General features: G+C 40.1%; 1 protein-coding gene across 1 annotated transcript in view; it reads right to left on the bottom strand.

Moving 5' to 3' along the window:
* The window catches only part of znf385d (zinc finger protein 385D), a 100424-nt gene that overhangs the window by 5982 nt on the left and 76375 nt on the right, over window positions 1-18067 (bottom strand). The window contains exons 5-7 of the mRNA XM_044035105.1: window positions 9903-10238; window positions 5125-5306; window positions 1133-1234 (exon numbers count right to left, since the gene is read on the bottom strand). Of these exons, the coding sequence (XP_043891040.1) occupies window positions 1133-1234; window positions 5125-5306; window positions 9903-10238 (620 nt within the window). The remainder of the gene's footprint in view (window positions 1-1132; window positions 1235-5124; window positions 5307-9902; window positions 10239-18067) is intronic.

Here is an 18067-nt window from a genome sequence, read left to right as displayed (position 1 = left end):
TGCAATGTCACGTCGTTTATTTCAACCCAGGGTCGCATCAACTCTTCACTAATGCCTTGTATTTATGATGAAGACGGATCGCCGTGTTGAGTCCTCGCCACATTCTCAGTGAGGTTAAGGTCTGGACTCAATGTGTCACCTCATCCATGTGTGAAAAATGATGAGTCATGCTCCCCGAGCCATTCTCGTACTATATAAATCCAATGAATTTGGGCATTGGCGTCTTGGAATATGGCCAAAAAAACTCCTCTGTTTCTATATTTAGGGCATAACATTGTAACACTGCCCCCCACAGGCTTGTGTTGTAGTCACTAAGCCAAATATTACAGTAATCAAGTACAGGAAGGTGGATTTTCTTTGTCCTGGTAGTTAATATTACATGTTTCGCATGTTCTTACGTTTTCTGATGGCTCAGAACTTCACTTCAACAATAGACACAGTGTGTAATGAACTGCTCTGCTATTGCGATTGTAGTCGAAAAGTAAAAAGTAAGGTAAAAGTAAGGTCCTTATTTGGCTAAAATTACCTCAGACATGGAGAGAGATTAATACCGGAGAAAATTTCCAAACCAAATTGGAAATTCCCGCGATAGAGAGTTCCATAAGCTGCTTCAGTGCTTCTTCAAGTGTCTTGATGTTACACATCTGTTTTCATTGGTGATCGTCTATGATAACATTTTGTTTGGGTCTAAAACAACTAGTGGCACTGAAGTTTTCCATATTGGGCTTTTAATTAATAGTGGCAGAAGGACAACAGGTAGTTTTTCATGGTCTAATGAAGGGAATCTGCAGTTTCCTTGAACTTGAAGATTTGATTAGTATGGAAGTTATTCATTTTTTTTTTCTTCTTTTTGGGGGGTTAAAAAAAACCCCAAATCCCCTCTGCAAATCCCATGAGTTATTTTCTATTTTCATTTTCTCCAAAAAGGAGGGAAAGAAACTTCAGAAAATGAGCTTATTGTTCTTTTTTAATGTCTAGTCAAGTGATCTAGGTCTTAAAACGCCTCAGAACCCAACAGCGTCTCACACGTGTCATCACGTCTGTGTCCTCAGACACCTTCAGAACTGTTATTTGTTTGTCGACACCAGGACTTAAGTTGCAGATAAGACGACTGAGGCGTTCGCTGACTCACCGACTGTTTGGTCTGGCCTTTCGGCGGCTTAGTGTAGGGGCTGTATTTGGGTTTAGCAGGTTTCCCCGCCGCTCGGTCTTTATGACGCCGGCTGCTGATGTGCTGAAAAACAAAAGAAAACACAGATGCGTCAGTGTGGTCTTGGAGCTCTTTGACTAAACAGGACGTAAAACTGATCTTTCGCCATTTCTGTCAAAGCGTGACTTGTACATGCGGAGAATCAACACTTGTCAAAGTCAAACTTTTCAGGCCAGCGTTTCAACTTGACCGTGGCCGAGACGAGCCGCAGCACGGAGGACGGCACTGCCCGTGTTGTTTCCAGCGTAAACACAAAGACGGCCATGCCGCCATGGGTGGGCAGCAGCTGCATGGAGACAGAGAAGACGGCTAATGGTCTGGAGACTGCACACAGCTATTTTCCATATTTATTAAGGCCAAAGCGGAGCAACAGCTTGCTGTGTAACTGAGACGATACAAGAAAAACAACGCAGACTGTATTCTTGTTTGTTTTCCTTCTCCAGGAGTTGAGAAACAGTGTGGTGCAAAGTGTGTGAATTCTGTAAACGTAGGCGGGTCCGGGAAAGTTTAATGTGCAGCAGGTTGAGGAGACGCAGAGAAACGAGAAGGTAGGAGACAAACTCAGGAACAAAACACTGAGGGGAAAAAGGCGGCAGCAGCAAAACTGATGAACATCAAGAGGAAAGTGAAGGGCTGAACAGACCAACTGACAAGGACAAGCGAGAGCAGAGAGAATAAATACCCGAGGGTTCTTCAGTGTGATTGAACCCAGGTGTAACACATCAGGGGAGACAATCACAGAGGCAGGAAACCAAATGAAAAGAGAGAGAAAAGCAAAAAATGTCAGGGTTGTGATGTTGGACCCAAATGCAGGTTAAAATCCAAATTTAGAGTTAAACAAAGGCAAAAAAGAATCCCAGAATAAAGCAGAGCAAAAGGCACAAAAACAGTCAAAAGCAGGTCGTGGAAACGCAAAAAAACAATGGGGATTGACTTCCTGACCTCAGCCCAAATCTGTCAGGGACTTGGACCAGCAACCCTTTAAGTCACAAACCCAAGTTCTCCTTCACTCTCTACTCTAAAGTGCTTTACAAACTGGTTAATACACCAGTATGCAGAGATAAATGATAAAATAAAAGTATTATTCTAAAAATTGACTGTGTTTTACAATAAAGTAGAAATAAAAAATAGTAAACCAAATTATTATTTCTTGATTAATATGTCAAATTATGGTTATTTACTTGCATTCCTGAATAGAATTGTTTTAGTGGTTATTTGATTCAATTCTGACTCAGAGAAGCCCAAATTCCCAAATTTGGGTATAAAAAGGTGAATTTAGTTGTTTTGTTTGCCAAATAAATAACAATATCATTTTTAAAATATTTATGTTTTCTTTGTTAAGCACTGTATATTGACAAAAAATACAATCGACAAAAATCCCCAAAATAAAAGGTAAGAACTGTCTTTTAAGCATGTAATACAGATCATAAACAGTAGATATGTTATTATTTTACAGTGTTTTGTCAGTCTCCTTCGAGAAGCACAGACTTTTCATGAGTCCAGAGAAACAACCTGTGAGCAGATTTATATCTCGTATATCGGGGCATAGAATAAAAATAAAAATAAAAATAATATTATTTTCAAGCCTTACAGAAACATACGTGATAATATTTTCGTCCCACATCGCTCAACCCTGCTGTCAATATTGTGCAATAAGACAAAGTGATAGCACTGATTACACGATTACACACTTGTTGTAAATCAGTGGCCTAATTAACCCACAGGGGAATAACCACAGCAAAACAACCATCACTTATTATTATGGCAGTGGCAGGAAACTGGCACTAAAAGAGGTTACCAACATAAAAGTTTTTGGGCCCTTTGGCTCCATGAATATCAAAAACCCCCAGTTTTATCGACGTCTGTCTGAGATATTGCTTCATTCAGGCTAGAGCCGCGGCTACATAAACAAAACACGGAAAATTATTGGTGTGTTTTTTCCCCCCTCTCTCCTCATGCTGTTGTTGTTTTAAAATATTAAAGACTGACTGCAATGCTTCAGAGATGCCAGTAAGCACTGGCTCGGAGGCGAGATGCCATTTCAGGTTAGATAGCTTATCGCTCGCTGTGGTGGGAACCTGACCGACAGGCTGGGAAAGAGCACGACTAAAAATACTCCTCATGTCTGAAGGCAAAAAAGGGGGAAATATTACAGCTTTAAAGGTTTCACAATAACTGCCGCGGCGCGGACAGCATTTACCAAACAATATGTTCCCTCTGATAAATGCAGTGCCGTGTTTAAATGTGGGGGAAATATAACATAATTAATGTTTTCTGGAATACCAGAAGCAACAGATGTTTTTTTTTAAAGAAATACTGTAAATTAAATAAAATGTAAGAATCTATTATGACATTCAAATACACTCCGTTACCTTCAGCCAATAAATAATGCAGTGTGAGTACGCGTCGAGGAAAGAAAGATGTTCTTTATTTAACAATCACACATTTTCTCTGGTTTCAAGCTGTAAGTGAAATTCGTCATGGTGGATTTCTTTCAAAGAGAAAGGCTGCTGTTCTGAAGTACTCGGTAAAAGTCCCTGCATGAAAAATTCATATTTAAAGAGGGTTTTTTTTTGTGTGTGAAATTTCAAGGTTAGCTCAGACTAAAACATGAAATTCACCCCCGTGACAAGATGATCAGTAGCTACAAGAAGAGGAGATTTGTGCCGTGGCCTCAGAATCAACCGCTAAATACACAGGACGTCATCAGAGGTTTCAGCCAAATCCACACTGAGGTATAAACATCACAAAGGGATCGGATTATTCTCGGATTTCCTAAACATCGTGTAAACATTTGTTTTTTGGGGGGGTAGAGATGTTGCGTAAACTCAAAACCTGATTGCCTGGCCATGTTGTGACCGCACTTCAAAGCAGATTTAATTTTGCATTTCAAGTGTAAGGTGCAAGACAAAGAGCAGGATGAAAGAAAACATCATTACCCGCAATACTGCGTTAATTAACTGAGTCTGACGAAGGAGGTTTTCAAAGAACTATTAACGCGGCAGCTTGAGATGACTGATACACTTCAGATGTGGCAGATTTTACGTGGGGGGTGAATCTGCGTGTGTGGGTTTATGGAGCATGTAAATGAGTTTTTCCTACTTTGTCCTGATTTCACCCAATAAATCCCAGCGTATGGCGCGTGAACGGGTTTAGAGCCAAAGAATTAAAGGCAGAAAAACGACAACTGACATGATCGTTCAGCTAATTTTAGGAATAAACATCCAACAGTGAGATGAACACCAGCTCCCAAACAGTATTCAGTCATAGATTAGAGCAGTTTAGAGGTTTAATTTGCCAAATTTCAAAATCAGAGCATTATTTAAAGGTTTCTTTAAATCGATAAATCAAAGCTTATGTTGCTAGCTTGTCCTGCTGACTAGCTTACCTACAGTGTAGTTACCTAGCATCTCAGCCCTTTGGATCTGTTTCATTTTAATTTAAACAAATCTGCTGTTTACAGTGACAACAATTTGACAAGTGGCTGTGTGACAGTCTAAAAACCTGATCATTTCAGACATGGTCATCATCAACTATGGTGGACGAACAAGAAGTGATGTCTGGTAGTTAGCGAGCACTAGCTAGGCTAATTATGGCTGATAAAAGCTAGTAACAACTGCCAGTGAATCCAGCCGAGCAAATTCACCCTCGCCGTTAACTCAAGTCAAAGATGTATGAAAAAAAGTACCTTCGAGTAGTAAATTTGCCACTGTTGTAAATCCAGAGTTAAAGTTTTACAGTTAGCGTAGTTAGCAGTTAAAATCTCATTACATTTCAATTACACTGTTTGCATTTTAAAAAAAAACAATTATCAAGCACAGGCTTATTTAATGTTAATTTGTTTGCAGTTTAATATGCACTGTATGTGCCTAAAACTTAATAAAACAACAGTTACATTCATCATGTTGTCTCACCTGTTTTAGCTGAGTCTCTGAGTTGACGTGCACGTCGCACGTCTCACAGTGGAACGTTTTGTTCTGCAGGCCCGTTGATGACTTAGTCATGGGAACCAATTTGCTCTTGACTCCCGGCCGAGGGAAGGACTTGATGGAGCCCACGCCGCTCCTGGCCTCCAGCATCGTCTTGTGCTTCGTACCTGCGGGTTCAAAACAAGGAGATAATATGAGTTTCCAGACGCTGCCGTCGACAGAAAGAGGTCAGAGTGAGAAACGATCCGAGAATAATGCAGCATTACTTTCACTGACAATGTTTTCACGGACAAAAACAAGACTTTAAGACAAAAAATAAACAGACTCTACGGACACTTTTGTCAATTAATACAAATTTTAAGACGGAAATGTTAGGGCAGGATCAACTGGGAAGACAACCAATCAGACTAATCGCTTTGCAAAATATGGATCTACCCTTATGTCAGCATGAAGGACGAGGAAAGTGGCAGAAATGACGGCGTAGAAAGACGACATATGGTCAAATTTCACGTACAACGTGACGGAAGACAAAACCCTTTGTAAACCATGTGGAGATAAACAAAAACACAACAAACATAAAGTCACATTTGGAGAAAATCCATGCAAAGGTTCCGTGAAGACACACATTAGTGCCATTTTATCAGCTCTTGTCCTTTCTCTCCCCCATTTCTGTCCCCCACCTCTCCTCTGTCCTCCATTTTTTCCTTTCACCACAACCTGTCTAGGCAGATGGCCGCACATCTTTGAGTCCGGTTCTGTCAGAGTTTTTTTCTCTCCACTAGAGTTTGCTCATTGTGTGAACTGTTGTGTGTATGTTGTGATTTGGCGCTATACAAATAAATTGAATTGATTTGAATTCAATTTAAAATGTAGTTGAAACTGAAACAAACCACCAAATGCTGATCATTTTGGATTTTAAATAAAAAGTCCAAGTGTAATGTTTCATATCAAAACGGCATATTAATAGAGAGGATGACAGAGAAACATTTAAATGTTGTCAAAATGAACACTGGAATAATGATTTATTTAGACACTTAACTCAGATGAGTAAAAACAGTTGAAGCGTCATGGAAAATAAACTCTACAGTTCCAGGACATAGTATATGTTAAATAAGTTTACAGGGCTACACATAATTAACGATAGAGTTTTGGGGAAAGATAATCACTACACCAAATATTCAAAGATGGAACCAGTGACCCATACTCATACATTAATTAGCCAGTTATAGCAAAGTCACGGCACGGTGGGTTTTAGTTGCTTTGCTGGACATTCATTAATTGTTACATTATAGTAAATCTATAAAGATAGATAACAAGTCTGAATATGAATATGAATGAAAATGTACCTGAAATATGGCTGAACAATTTAGGTAAAATATCTAAATCAAGTTTATTTTTTAAGCCAAATTAAGCTTTCTGTAAATATTTCCCAGTGTTTTTGGTCGCCTATGATGTTAAATATTTTGTGGACAAAATAACTGGCATTTTTCACAATCTTCTGATATTTTATGGGCTAAATAACTGACTGATGAATCTAAAAACAGTCCACTGATTAATTGATGGTGCAAATACTTGCCGTTCATTCTTAATGGAACGATATCCAAGGAGATTAAACTCCCACAACATGATTGACGACCGATTGATTGATATTTGCGTGTACAGGAAATACGCTCGACCCAATCACACAGGCACCATTTTGAGGACGCCATTATTTCAAGACAGAGGAGATGATAACTGACACTAAACTGACACTAAGCAAATAAACCCTCCTGGTGCTTTAGACACACGGCATGCCAATTTATGGACTTAAGAATTAAACAACCGCCTGCATGTGCACAAGGACACAGTGAAGGTTGTGAGAAGACATTTCATTCAAGTGAATGGATCTTTAATTCATCATAATGAAGGCAATTCAGGAGCAGGTTTGACTCACTTTCACATAATTCATGTAGTTCACACAACTGACTGTTCTTGAATACTTTTAAATCTGCTAAACTTTCAAGGCAAATTAATTCTTCAATTATACAGGATTGTAATAACAATTCTGCCCATGGGGAATTTCTTTCTTGTTCCAAATCAATCAAAGGGAATATTGAAGAGTATTTATAAAGATTGAACCTTTTTGCATTTTGTCAATCTTGTGTTTTTTGGTTTTGTGTTATTTCTGCTACTAAGAAACTGGAAAATCTGCACAATAACTCAATGTTCCACATTTGAGGATAATTGGCCAGATTTTGGCCCTCCCGACAATTATGGATTTCTTCTAATTTTAGGCTGATTTGAAACAGATTATCTGGCCAAATTATCCTTAACAGACGCGGACACATCACAGTCTTCCCGATTTCAAATATTTCTGAACAGTGATTGGGGGCGTGAGCAGAACCCCGTAAATAACCAATAAGAGCGAGTCGACCGGGAAACGGATGTCGCTTACTTTTGTTTAAAACCGTAACTTGTTGATTCCGTCTTCTCAGCCATCCATGACTTTGCACACACAACAGCCGACAGTTCACCTCCATGTCTGTTTGTACTTAGTCACACGATTTTCTGTAAGATCCCAAATCCCTGGAATCTCCTCCCTGAAATGGTCTGATTAAACGCTGATTAAATCATCTTGTCTGTGCTTTCTCAGGATTAAAACGTGGAAAATCAGAAAGTTATTTTTTTGTCTGTAGTCTCCCAAGTCAGATTTGAAAAGCCTCTAGTGTGGGGCAGCGCAACTAAAGCCATATCTGACTTCTTCATAGGTTTTCTATAACGTAACATAATAATACATCAGTCATTCACCAAAGACTGGGTCGGGTGTGTCATTTGGGTTCCAAAAACATTTCCGGCCTTTCACATGAGAACTATTGAATAACATGCATCAAATTAAGTTGTCATTCATTTTTCTATCATATATCAATGTAGGTCTCTTGGAAAGGGCTGCTGTATCTCATTCAAAATAACACTGGATGCTACCAAATCGGTGGTAAAAATAGGAATGTTACATGTGTTTTTACTTGCACACACCAATTAGTGATAGGGAATTTGACCTCTGCATCTTTTTTTACACACCAGTGGTGGGAGTTGGATCAATGTGGGGGATGGGGGCAATGGCGGGGGATGGGTCCTTGAATCAGGGGAAACTCCAGACCTTGACCTGTCCCAGGATGATTTAAACCAGCTCCTTCCACTTTTTTTATAGTCAGCCATAGTTTGTGATCTTTAAAGTGGGTTCCCATATAAAAAGAAGCAATATGACAGTATATGCTTAAGTGTCTCCTCAGTTTCATACACTGAAGCTGCTAAAATTGGAATTTTCTGTCTGCTACAGCTGTATAACAGTACACTGCAGAGACATCTGGGGAAAAAGACGTGTCCACCCACATGTCAAGAATGAGCTCCACGACGTCTCAGCTGACTGGAGATGAACTGGTCACATATTCTGGGTCAGTATCTTAATTTAGGAATCGGACTCAACACACAAGCGACTGGACATTAAAGAAGTCTGTGTGAAACACTGATTTCAATGCATTATCTTTGTTTTTGAAAGAAAACAGGGTTGTTTGGTAAAAAATAAAAATAAAAATAAAAACCCCCCCCTGGAAATTCAAATGTGTGTTTTTCTGCCCCGACGGTGATTTATTTAGACAACAAACACACTCGACTATGATGATAAAAACACACTTCAACACTGCCGCAGGCTGAGTTTGTGGAAACTCAAGCAGTCAACTCAAACAATTTTCTCCACTCAAAAAAAGCTCTGACTCGCAAACAACTTCAATATGGACGCTGTCGTGTGTTTCTGATGTTTTGTGATGAATTAGGGCTGCTACGATTAGCCAACATTTGTCTCCATACTACGGATTACTGCTGTTACCTCATATGTTATTAAATAAACACGTTTGATTGTAAGTGCAGTGCACTACAGGAAGTGGCAGTATTGCTCACATTGTCTGCCATGACTGCATTCACAAACAGAACAATGTTTTAAACATGTTAGCTCGGCTACCAGCTAAGTGTGGCTACTTCCTGTTAGAACATGGCTACTTCCTGTCACAACTAAGGCAGTTTCTGCGATGATTTTAAATCAAATAAAGTAGTAATTCTTATACGATAAATATACATGTTAGGGTTTTTTTTTTGGCAAGTGACACCAGCAACTGTCATAAAATAAGCAGAAATGGAAAATTAGCCGCAATTCAGCACTTTTAGTGTAAAACAAATCAAGTTTCTGGTACGGACTGAGTAGTGACAGCAGTGTCAGTGAGAGAATAAATTAGTGAAACAAGTCAAATGCTTGTGTTAATGTCTTAAAGTCTTAAATCTAGTAAAAGGGGCGGTGCTAACAAGCTGACGCAGCAGTGAAAATCCCAGAATTCCTCACCTAACTACCCTGTCTCCTTATGTCAGGATGTTAGGCTGTCGTTTGGAGCACAACAACTATGGTACATAACCTTCAAATTGTGTTAGTTAATGTGGTTTTCTCTTTTATTCTTTCTTTAGCTTACTAAAGAAAGAGTACCAAAAAACGACTTATTTGAGACCCTTGTTTTAAATAAATAAAAACTAAATTAGTTGTTAGACTAATTAAAAAAATAGGGACAGGATTTGGTGGATATTTGTAGAATAAGTGTGCAAAAATAACAAACGTGTTATTGTGTTTAATGAGAAAACACACACAGACGTGTGAATCCCCGCAGGTTCAAACAGTCTGTTTTGTTGTCACCTGTCTGGGTAAATATTTCTGTTTGCAGTAAATGTCAGCGAGCGCCTCTCACCGCTGTTGTGAGCCTCCAGCTGCGACGCCGAGTTGACGGCCACTTTGCAGAGCGAGCAGTAGAGAAGACGCCGAGCTTTCTCCTCCTCTGTTTCTGTGTCTGACTCCGCCTCGGGTTCGGCCTCGGGCTCCAGGTCTGGTTCTGAGGGTGAATTGAGCTTTAATTGCTTCTCTTCCCCTCCAGTGGCTGAGGTAGACTCCAGGGCTGTCGCTGTCGTGCTGCTCAGGACTATCGGCGAGACCGCGGGTGCCGGCGCTGGCACAGTAGGGGTTACCAGCAGTTGTGCCGCTCTGAGCACCGGGGAAAGCGGCAGGGGCGCTACGCCGGGGACGACATCTGTGGAGAGGAAAACATCATTTGTTTTTTGAATGACTTGGCTTCATACGACACTCTATTGACAGGTGGCACCAAATGTAAAGTAAAAATCTGGCCTGTTCTCCTCAGAAAAACATTCCAATTTCACTTTTTTGCAAACCATGTGAAACAAGAAAAATAGCTCTTTTGCCAAATAATTTTATATGTGTTATTTTACAGCAGCACACGAAATGTTGATGTGTTTTCTTGTTGGTACTCTGTGTGGCATCTTTCCCTTTGGCATGGATATGATTTAGATTTTGATACGTTTGTATTACTGTATGTAACAATTTGATTCAACATGATTTGATTAGTTTCCATTATGGTATCACTGTTTTCCCTGAAAACTGACTCCAAGGTCGTTTTATATTAAGTACGAACACACAACTCTACACGACAGTGGAAGGCGATAAAACTAAAACTCAAACTCAAATTTCAAATAATAGTATAATAAATTTGTAAATTTATACATGTACAGCCTCGAAGCACAGCAGACAGTGTTTTACCGTGACAATTGAGGACACAAAGAAACTAAACTTGTTCTACCTCACAGAGGGCAAATGTATGGAATCAGCTGTTAGCTTAGCTGTTAGCTCCAGGTAAAACCATTGATAGTCTGTCTTAAAGTTTTTGGTGTTTTTGGGTCCCCAAACAAATTTGCTGAATTTTCCCAACCTTTCAGGTAAGATTTATGTGAATGTGTTTGCTTGTCATCTTTAAAAGTGGGTCACCATTTAGAATGTTTGGGAAACAATGGTGTAGAGAGCAGCGCTTCTCAAACTTTCTTCAGTAATTAGCCCCTGTGAAATGTTTGTCCAGCCAAGCACTTTTGGTTGGGAGGTAAAAAAAAAAAGAGGCTTAAACACAATGCAGCGCCATCAGTGTCTAATTTAGTTAGTATAATTATTTTGGTTTAGAATAAAGATTTGTTCTGAAAATTAAATATGTTCACAAAATTGCAATTCTTTAAATTACTTAAATCCTCAACGTAATTTTAAATAAATATTTTCTAACAAAAAAAGACAGAAAGATTGAATATAAGGAATATAACGTCAGTTTATGAACGTCCATTCAATTTTATAAAATTGGGTTAAAACCTCACATACCCCCTGGTGTAAGTCCAAGTACCTCCAGAGGTACTCTTACCCCCATTTGAGAAATAGTGGTGGATACAGGACTCTTTCTTTGTCCTTTGGCTTCTCCCTCCTGAGGGGTCGCCTGGGACCGGAGCAAGGACTTCACTAGAGCCCCAATGGTCCAATTAACAATGAGAAATGGGGATTGGGCACCTTGCTCAGGGGTACTCCAGCCCTTGACCTGTTGGGGACTTTAATCGGCAACTGTTTCGGTTACAAGCCAAGTCCTATTTCTGCTTTGCTATGGTCTGCCCCAGATGTAGAGGATACAGAAAATGTCATTTGTTAAAAGACTGAACTTTGAAAGATTCTATGAAAAGATGTTGGATCTATCCGGAACCCATTTCTTTTATTAAGCAATATTTTATGATCAGCTAATTCTGATTCTAAGAGTTTTTTCTGCATCGATTCATACAGTAATCATTGAAGAGAGAGAATTACGATAAATAAATAAAAAAAAAGGTCCTGACACACGTTGACACACACATTAACATTTTACACAAATAACTGCTGCCGTGCTCTGAGAGAATCTTGATATTTTTAGGCGAGAGACGGCGGAGGATCGATATATTTGACTCGTAAAACAACATCACGCGTCGCTGTGTGGAATACAGATGGCCGAGGCCAAAATGAAATTTTGCCTCGGCGGCACAACCTGATCGATGGCGTAGCCTGTGAGTTCTCCCCACTCCACTGTCATGAAATGAAGACCAGACAGCCAGGAGAGCAAATCAATAGTGAATTATGTCATGCTATTTTTGTGAGCCCTTATATTATATACGTATATATATGGTCCTTAGTTATCCCGGCGGAGGCGTCGCCATTTGGTGCAGCGAAAGTTGCATTGTCACTTCTGCCATAGATAAAAACATCAGAGGTTTGAGCAGCATTTAATGTCTCTGCTTTGACCTGTGGGTGAAGACAGACAAGGCTCGTGGGGAAATGTATTCAAGCTGAGGATGTAAACGGCCTTGAAGGACTCAGGTTTCTCGTCCCGAGGCGCCTCAAATGTACAATATGTAAATGTGTACGTAGAGAAGTGTTTGTGATGATTCAGTCTGGAGACCTGAATCATCATGGGTTCAAGGCACATGCTCGGCTTTCACAGCACAGTCCAGCTATGATATCTACATCACTTTCATGGAAACTAGAGACAGAAACTGTTTTCTGCCGTGCTTTGTCAATCTACATCGATCTGCTTCTCTCAGCTTCTCCTTACAGGAGTCGCCATAGCCTTCACCTTGTCTTCTGTCCTCATGTCCTCCTTCACAACCTTCTCTGTGGTCTTCCTCTTTTCCTCCATTTCCAACATCCCTTGTCCAATAAAACCACTGTTCCTCCTCTGCATGTGACCAAACCATCTCAACCTTCACTTTCCTACTTTATCTCCAAACCATAACAACCTGAGCTGTCCCTCAAATATGCTAATTTCTAATCCTGGTCCATCCTGGTCCCTCTCATTGATGATCTCAGGATCTTCAGCTCTGACACCTCCAGCTCCAGCACCTCCTGCCTTTTAAACAGTGCCACTGTCTCTACACCACACACCATAGAAGGTCTCACTACAGTCTTGTAGACCTTGCAGAACAAGGAGTGAGTAAAGTTAAGAGAGATAGCAGATGGCGACGTGATGCCTGGGAAATGAAAATTCTAAGATCTCTGTCTCATCAAAGACAAAGACTGACTTTGACCAAGATCCCAAAAAGGACAATCACTAGACCAGAAGCAGAGCGTGCTGCAAATCAAAAAAAGTGGACGCCATCGTGGACAAAGACACTTTTACAGGTTGCCCTCCCATCTTAAGCATTTGGCTTTTTGAACTTGAGGGAATTGGCCCTGGAAAGTCCTTGAATTTGGTGTCAACCAAGGTGTTGGAACCCTGAAGGAAAGGGTGAGTGGAGTGGAGGGACATCACCAACTAAACTGACTAAACTTTGCACATTGTACTATAAAAAATAAATAAATAAATGCTGTGTTATAGTTATATACATTTACTTCCTGGCTGGTTGTTATCTGTTGCTCTCTGACTCTTAGCCATTATACACAACCATAACGCTTGTCTGGGCCGAGAGATTTTCCCGATTAAAAGTGCATCAGCGACGCTCACGGCGTGGATTTAGCTGAAATGTCAGCGACGGCGGCGTACGAGAGTGAAATTAATGTCTGCTAATGGCAGTGTCAGCTGGTGTCAAATCTCTCCCTCAAACACAAACAAGTCCATTAATATTTGGCTCATGAACAAATAAATAAAAATCCAATACTTGGAATAAAAGCGACAGGAAGAAAAGCAGTGAAAGTTTTTTTTTTTTTTAAAGCTGGTGTGTTGAATCAGCAAAAAAACAACAACACAGCCAAAACAGACACCGCCCTATGACTCCACGTCTCACAGCTGCACACACTTTAAATCACGATGCCCAATTTCTCTTTTTTTTACTCTTGGACAAAAGACACTGCAGCAAACTTTGACGGCATTCATCAACGTCCCAGAGACGAAACGTTCCTGTTTACGTCCATTTCTCCTCCCGTACAGTCGTCTCTTACTCAAACGGAGCACAAAGGCAAGGTCACACAGAGAGTCCACCACTTATCTGCGTCGCCCCGTCTTTGTCATCAGCAGTAACCGTAGCAACTGGGGTTGGATATCCACAAAGTTGTTGAGATAACGACTGATGGAGGGAGGGGGCCCATACGTCCCCGGAGACAAGCACTCTGACGTTCATGGAGACAGATAGAGAGTTAACTGTCCAGAGGATTTACGTCTCACAGGGCGAGATAAGACGCGAGCAAATGTCCAATAGAACAGTTCCACGTTTAATTGAACGGTAGAACATAGAGCATGGAGGAGCGTGGGTCTCCAAGGGCTCGGGTCAGGTTTGGACAAAAGTCCATGAATGATTGTCTGGCTTGGGTTCATAGTTGCCAAGTTTGTGTATTTTAAGTAAATTTGGGCTTGTTTTTCTGGCAGTCGCAGGTTTTTGGGACTTGTTGCAAAAGTATTGTTGTGTATTTAAGCTCGTTTCCAAATCCATGAGTTGTCAAGCGCCCAGTTGCACCGGTATCCAATCCAACTCTGTTTGTAAAGCACTTTTAAACATAACCACAGTGGACCAAAAAGTGCTGCACTGAATAATAAATAAGAGGCACAGGAGCTCAGGCGAGGCGATAAGATTCATCTAAAACAACTAAAATAAATTAAAAGACATAAAAACGTGGATAAAAGTAACAGCCGAACACAAAGACCACAATAAAACCTGATCAAACAAAAATAAATGAGACAAAAATAATAAAAACATACAGTATGCTTAGTGTATACTGCACCGACACACTGTTCCTTTTTCTTTTTGGTTTGTTATTTTAGTTAAAAAGATATTTTAAATTAAATAAACTTGACGAACAAACAAATAAATCAAAAACAAAATTAAATAGAAATAACATCAACAACTTAAACAGTGTCAAAGGAAAGAGATGAGTTGTAAGAAGAGGTTCAGCTCATCAGCAGAACTCGGTCGTTTGTTTGTCAGAGCGCGACCACTGTGTTTCTGCAGAATTTGTTAAAGTTTATCCGAAGTTTCTCCTGTTTCTGTGTTGTTATTATTTGAAAATGGGATCTTCTGCTTTCTTCTGAGTAAAACAGGGTCAGTTTAAATTATGTTTGTTGGGTTTTTAAATTGCTTTATTGAAAATATAGTGTTAATAAATAGATCGGAATAGAATTGTTGAAAAATCACAGCAGGACAGAAAGTATGACAAAATTAATCTGTTGTTTTTCACGATAAATCGACGTCTTGTTTGGTCCACGACATTAAATCTTGTCCTCAAACCAAAATGAATCAGTTTTAAATGGTGTTTGTAGAAAAGATTGACATTTAACAGTGTGCATGTTGTAATTATTAAGAAACACTCAATCTGATCAAATCACTGATCAAAATTGTTGACTTTTGCCATCAATGATGAATTAAAGTGTTCATGTTTCAAACTGAATATATTTATTTTTTAGCATCATTTTCATTCTACAGACAATTAATGGAAGTAACATGACAAATATCAGCCATTATGACTTGGGGGAGAAGAAGCCACTAAATTAGGTAATTGCATTGGCCATCCCATCAAGCCCAGGCCATTACCAGAAGAACAATAATTAATCAGCGAAGTGTTTATGATGTGAAAAGCTGTGACCTTGTAAATACATGATGAATAATGGTGCATAATAACATATGGGGCAGAGAAGCTGACAGCCTCGTTTGCTTGGTACAAATAACTACTTACAGTCTGTATAGTATGTTTTCTCTCAGCCAGCCTCATCTTGGCCGAGGAACCTTGGCAGGAGCGTCTGTCAACAAATGCTCAAAGATTTTTTGGCAAACCTGCTTGTTTGCTCTGCTACCTGGAGTGTGAAGATCAATATCAATTTCATCCTTGTGAATTCACTGCCGGAGTCCGGTGCCTGATTTGTTTGGAGCAACTTTAGCACAAAATGGGAAGAGGAAAACAATAGTTAGCTTTCAAAAGAGGCGACAAAGCGAGTATTATATATAGTACATCTCATATTGAGCGTGAAATGTTGTTCTTCACCCGGAGGCCACATCGTTTCTACTACACGACAAGTCATTTAAAAGATTTGCTGTGGCTTGAAACAGTCGACTATACGTGGAGGTGATGTGTGTACGTGTTACGGCATTGTAAGATCTTATAAATCTACGATGTTTTATTGGGAAACAAAGTGGAGAATTTAGTTTAGCTGCCTCAAATGTTCAGAAAAACATGTACATTTATCGATCAACCAGAGGGGAAATTCAAAAGATTTCTTCCTTGTCATTTCTTGCGTACTACGTAACTACTACGTAAAACTACATACAGTACCACAGAAAGATGCAATTAAGAATAGGCTAAATACATCATAAAATAATAGATATCATATTTGACAGCGGCCTGACCACAGTGAAGCTCCTCGTTAAAAAAGCTGCTACTTCATTTTTACACACAGGCTCTTATTAAAAAGTCTTAAATACACTTTTGCCAGGTCTGGGTGTACATTAGTTTATTGCATTATAAAGTTTGGTTGCTCTAATTTTATTATGTAACAAACATGCAATGGATAACTGCTAATCGTTAATTGCAGATTGGTCTGAATTTACACGAGTGTGCCAGTCTGGTGACGTCACGATTAGATCACTCGAACGTCGTGATTTTTGTGAGTTACAGACAAGTCTATCTTCAAGAAGCTCTGGAAGACCCAACTCTTCCAAGAGCATCTTCTGTCCTTGTACTTACTTGAACCCCTCCCCCCTTCTCTCCAAGACTTCTTCTGTGTAGCTTATTCCTCTGTTGTAAGTCGCTTTGGATAAAAGCATCTTCTAAATTCTTAAACGTAAATGTCTCTGAGCAGCAAACTAAAGGATGGATTGGGATTCAATTTTCTGGGCAAGGACAGTTATTGGATTTTTGATGATGATCTGGATCCAGATCCAGACTCTGGGTGTATTTTCACAAAGCATTTGTAATCCACGAACCAGGGAAGCGTGTGTGTTTTGTTGAGACTGTGCAGGCTAAGCAGAGGTCTGTGTTGTGCTGTCCACTTTACTGCTGCTGCGACATCAAGTCACGTCAAATTTCCCAGATTAATAAAGGGAATTTTATCTGTCGTCTAATGTCTGCTATGACAAATGTTCTACAGAAAAGTAATAACTCAGCTTAAAAGAGATTTGGACAATGAACATAAACATGTACTAAGATTAGAGCGTATCACAGACGGAGAAACTCTGTAGTTTTATAATCTGAGGACAAAACTCAACAATCAAGTAGACCCCCAAGTGGACAAATAATGTAGTGTTTTAAAGGCGACATAGAAGGCTTGTATGATACATATATGTTAGTTATGGAGGTCTACTTACATATATTAACTTGTTTTCATGGTTAAAAACCTCCTAATCGCTGCAAACGAGCCGATCAAAATATCTCCTCACTGACGCTCTCGCCAGCGGCGCTGTTTTAGACCAAAATCACACCCCCAGAACGTGGACTGTGTTGTGATTGGCCAGCCAACGAGAGCTTTCCCACTGTCCTGTGATTGGCCAGGTACCTGGAAGTGACGTAATAGATAGGCCAGCTCTCAGATACACAGCTCCCCCTCTGGCACGGTGGATGCTCTGCATCTCAGCAGCTACAACGAGAGTAGTTCTTCTTCTTCTGCGGTTGAATGTACGAAACCGGATGTGCCCGGACTAGTGCCCGCACCAGGAGGCGCTACAGTGGTGAGGATTTCTGATGACATCATCAAACTGCGGAAGTGCCGATCCGCTTCGCAGAGCCCAGGAAAACAATAAAACCCTATTTTCTCAGCAGTGGCTGAACTGTTTGTTCTGTAACGTTAGGGTTTCATAAACGAGGTAATGACGCAGATACACACACACAAACGCAGCGTTAATTGGAGCTTCCGGTCTATGTGGGCTTTAATGTGTTAGTGGAACAATCATGTTTTCGGTGTAAAAAGTGAGGTAAATGTGTAATAATCACAAAGAACAGGGAAGTGTTCTGTTTTTGTGCCGAGCCTGCTCGCTGAGAACATTCCAGGTTAAGTCATGCGTGTGTTTGCCCTTGTGCTGGCGTGAAACCCATTCACCACGGTGTCATTTAGGAGCCATTTGCCGTTGGAAGGGCAGGTGATTAAAGTGTACT

This window comes from Solea senegalensis, linkage group LG9, assembly GCF_019176455.1.
Source record: "Solea senegalensis isolate Sse05_10M linkage group LG9, IFAPA_SoseM_1, whole genome shotgun sequence".
Lineage (NCBI taxonomy): Eukaryota > Metazoa > Chordata > Actinopteri > Pleuronectiformes > Soleidae > Solea > Solea senegalensis.
Note: the sequence above shows the minus strand (reverse complement) of the source record. Positions and strands in the feature narration are given on the sequence as shown.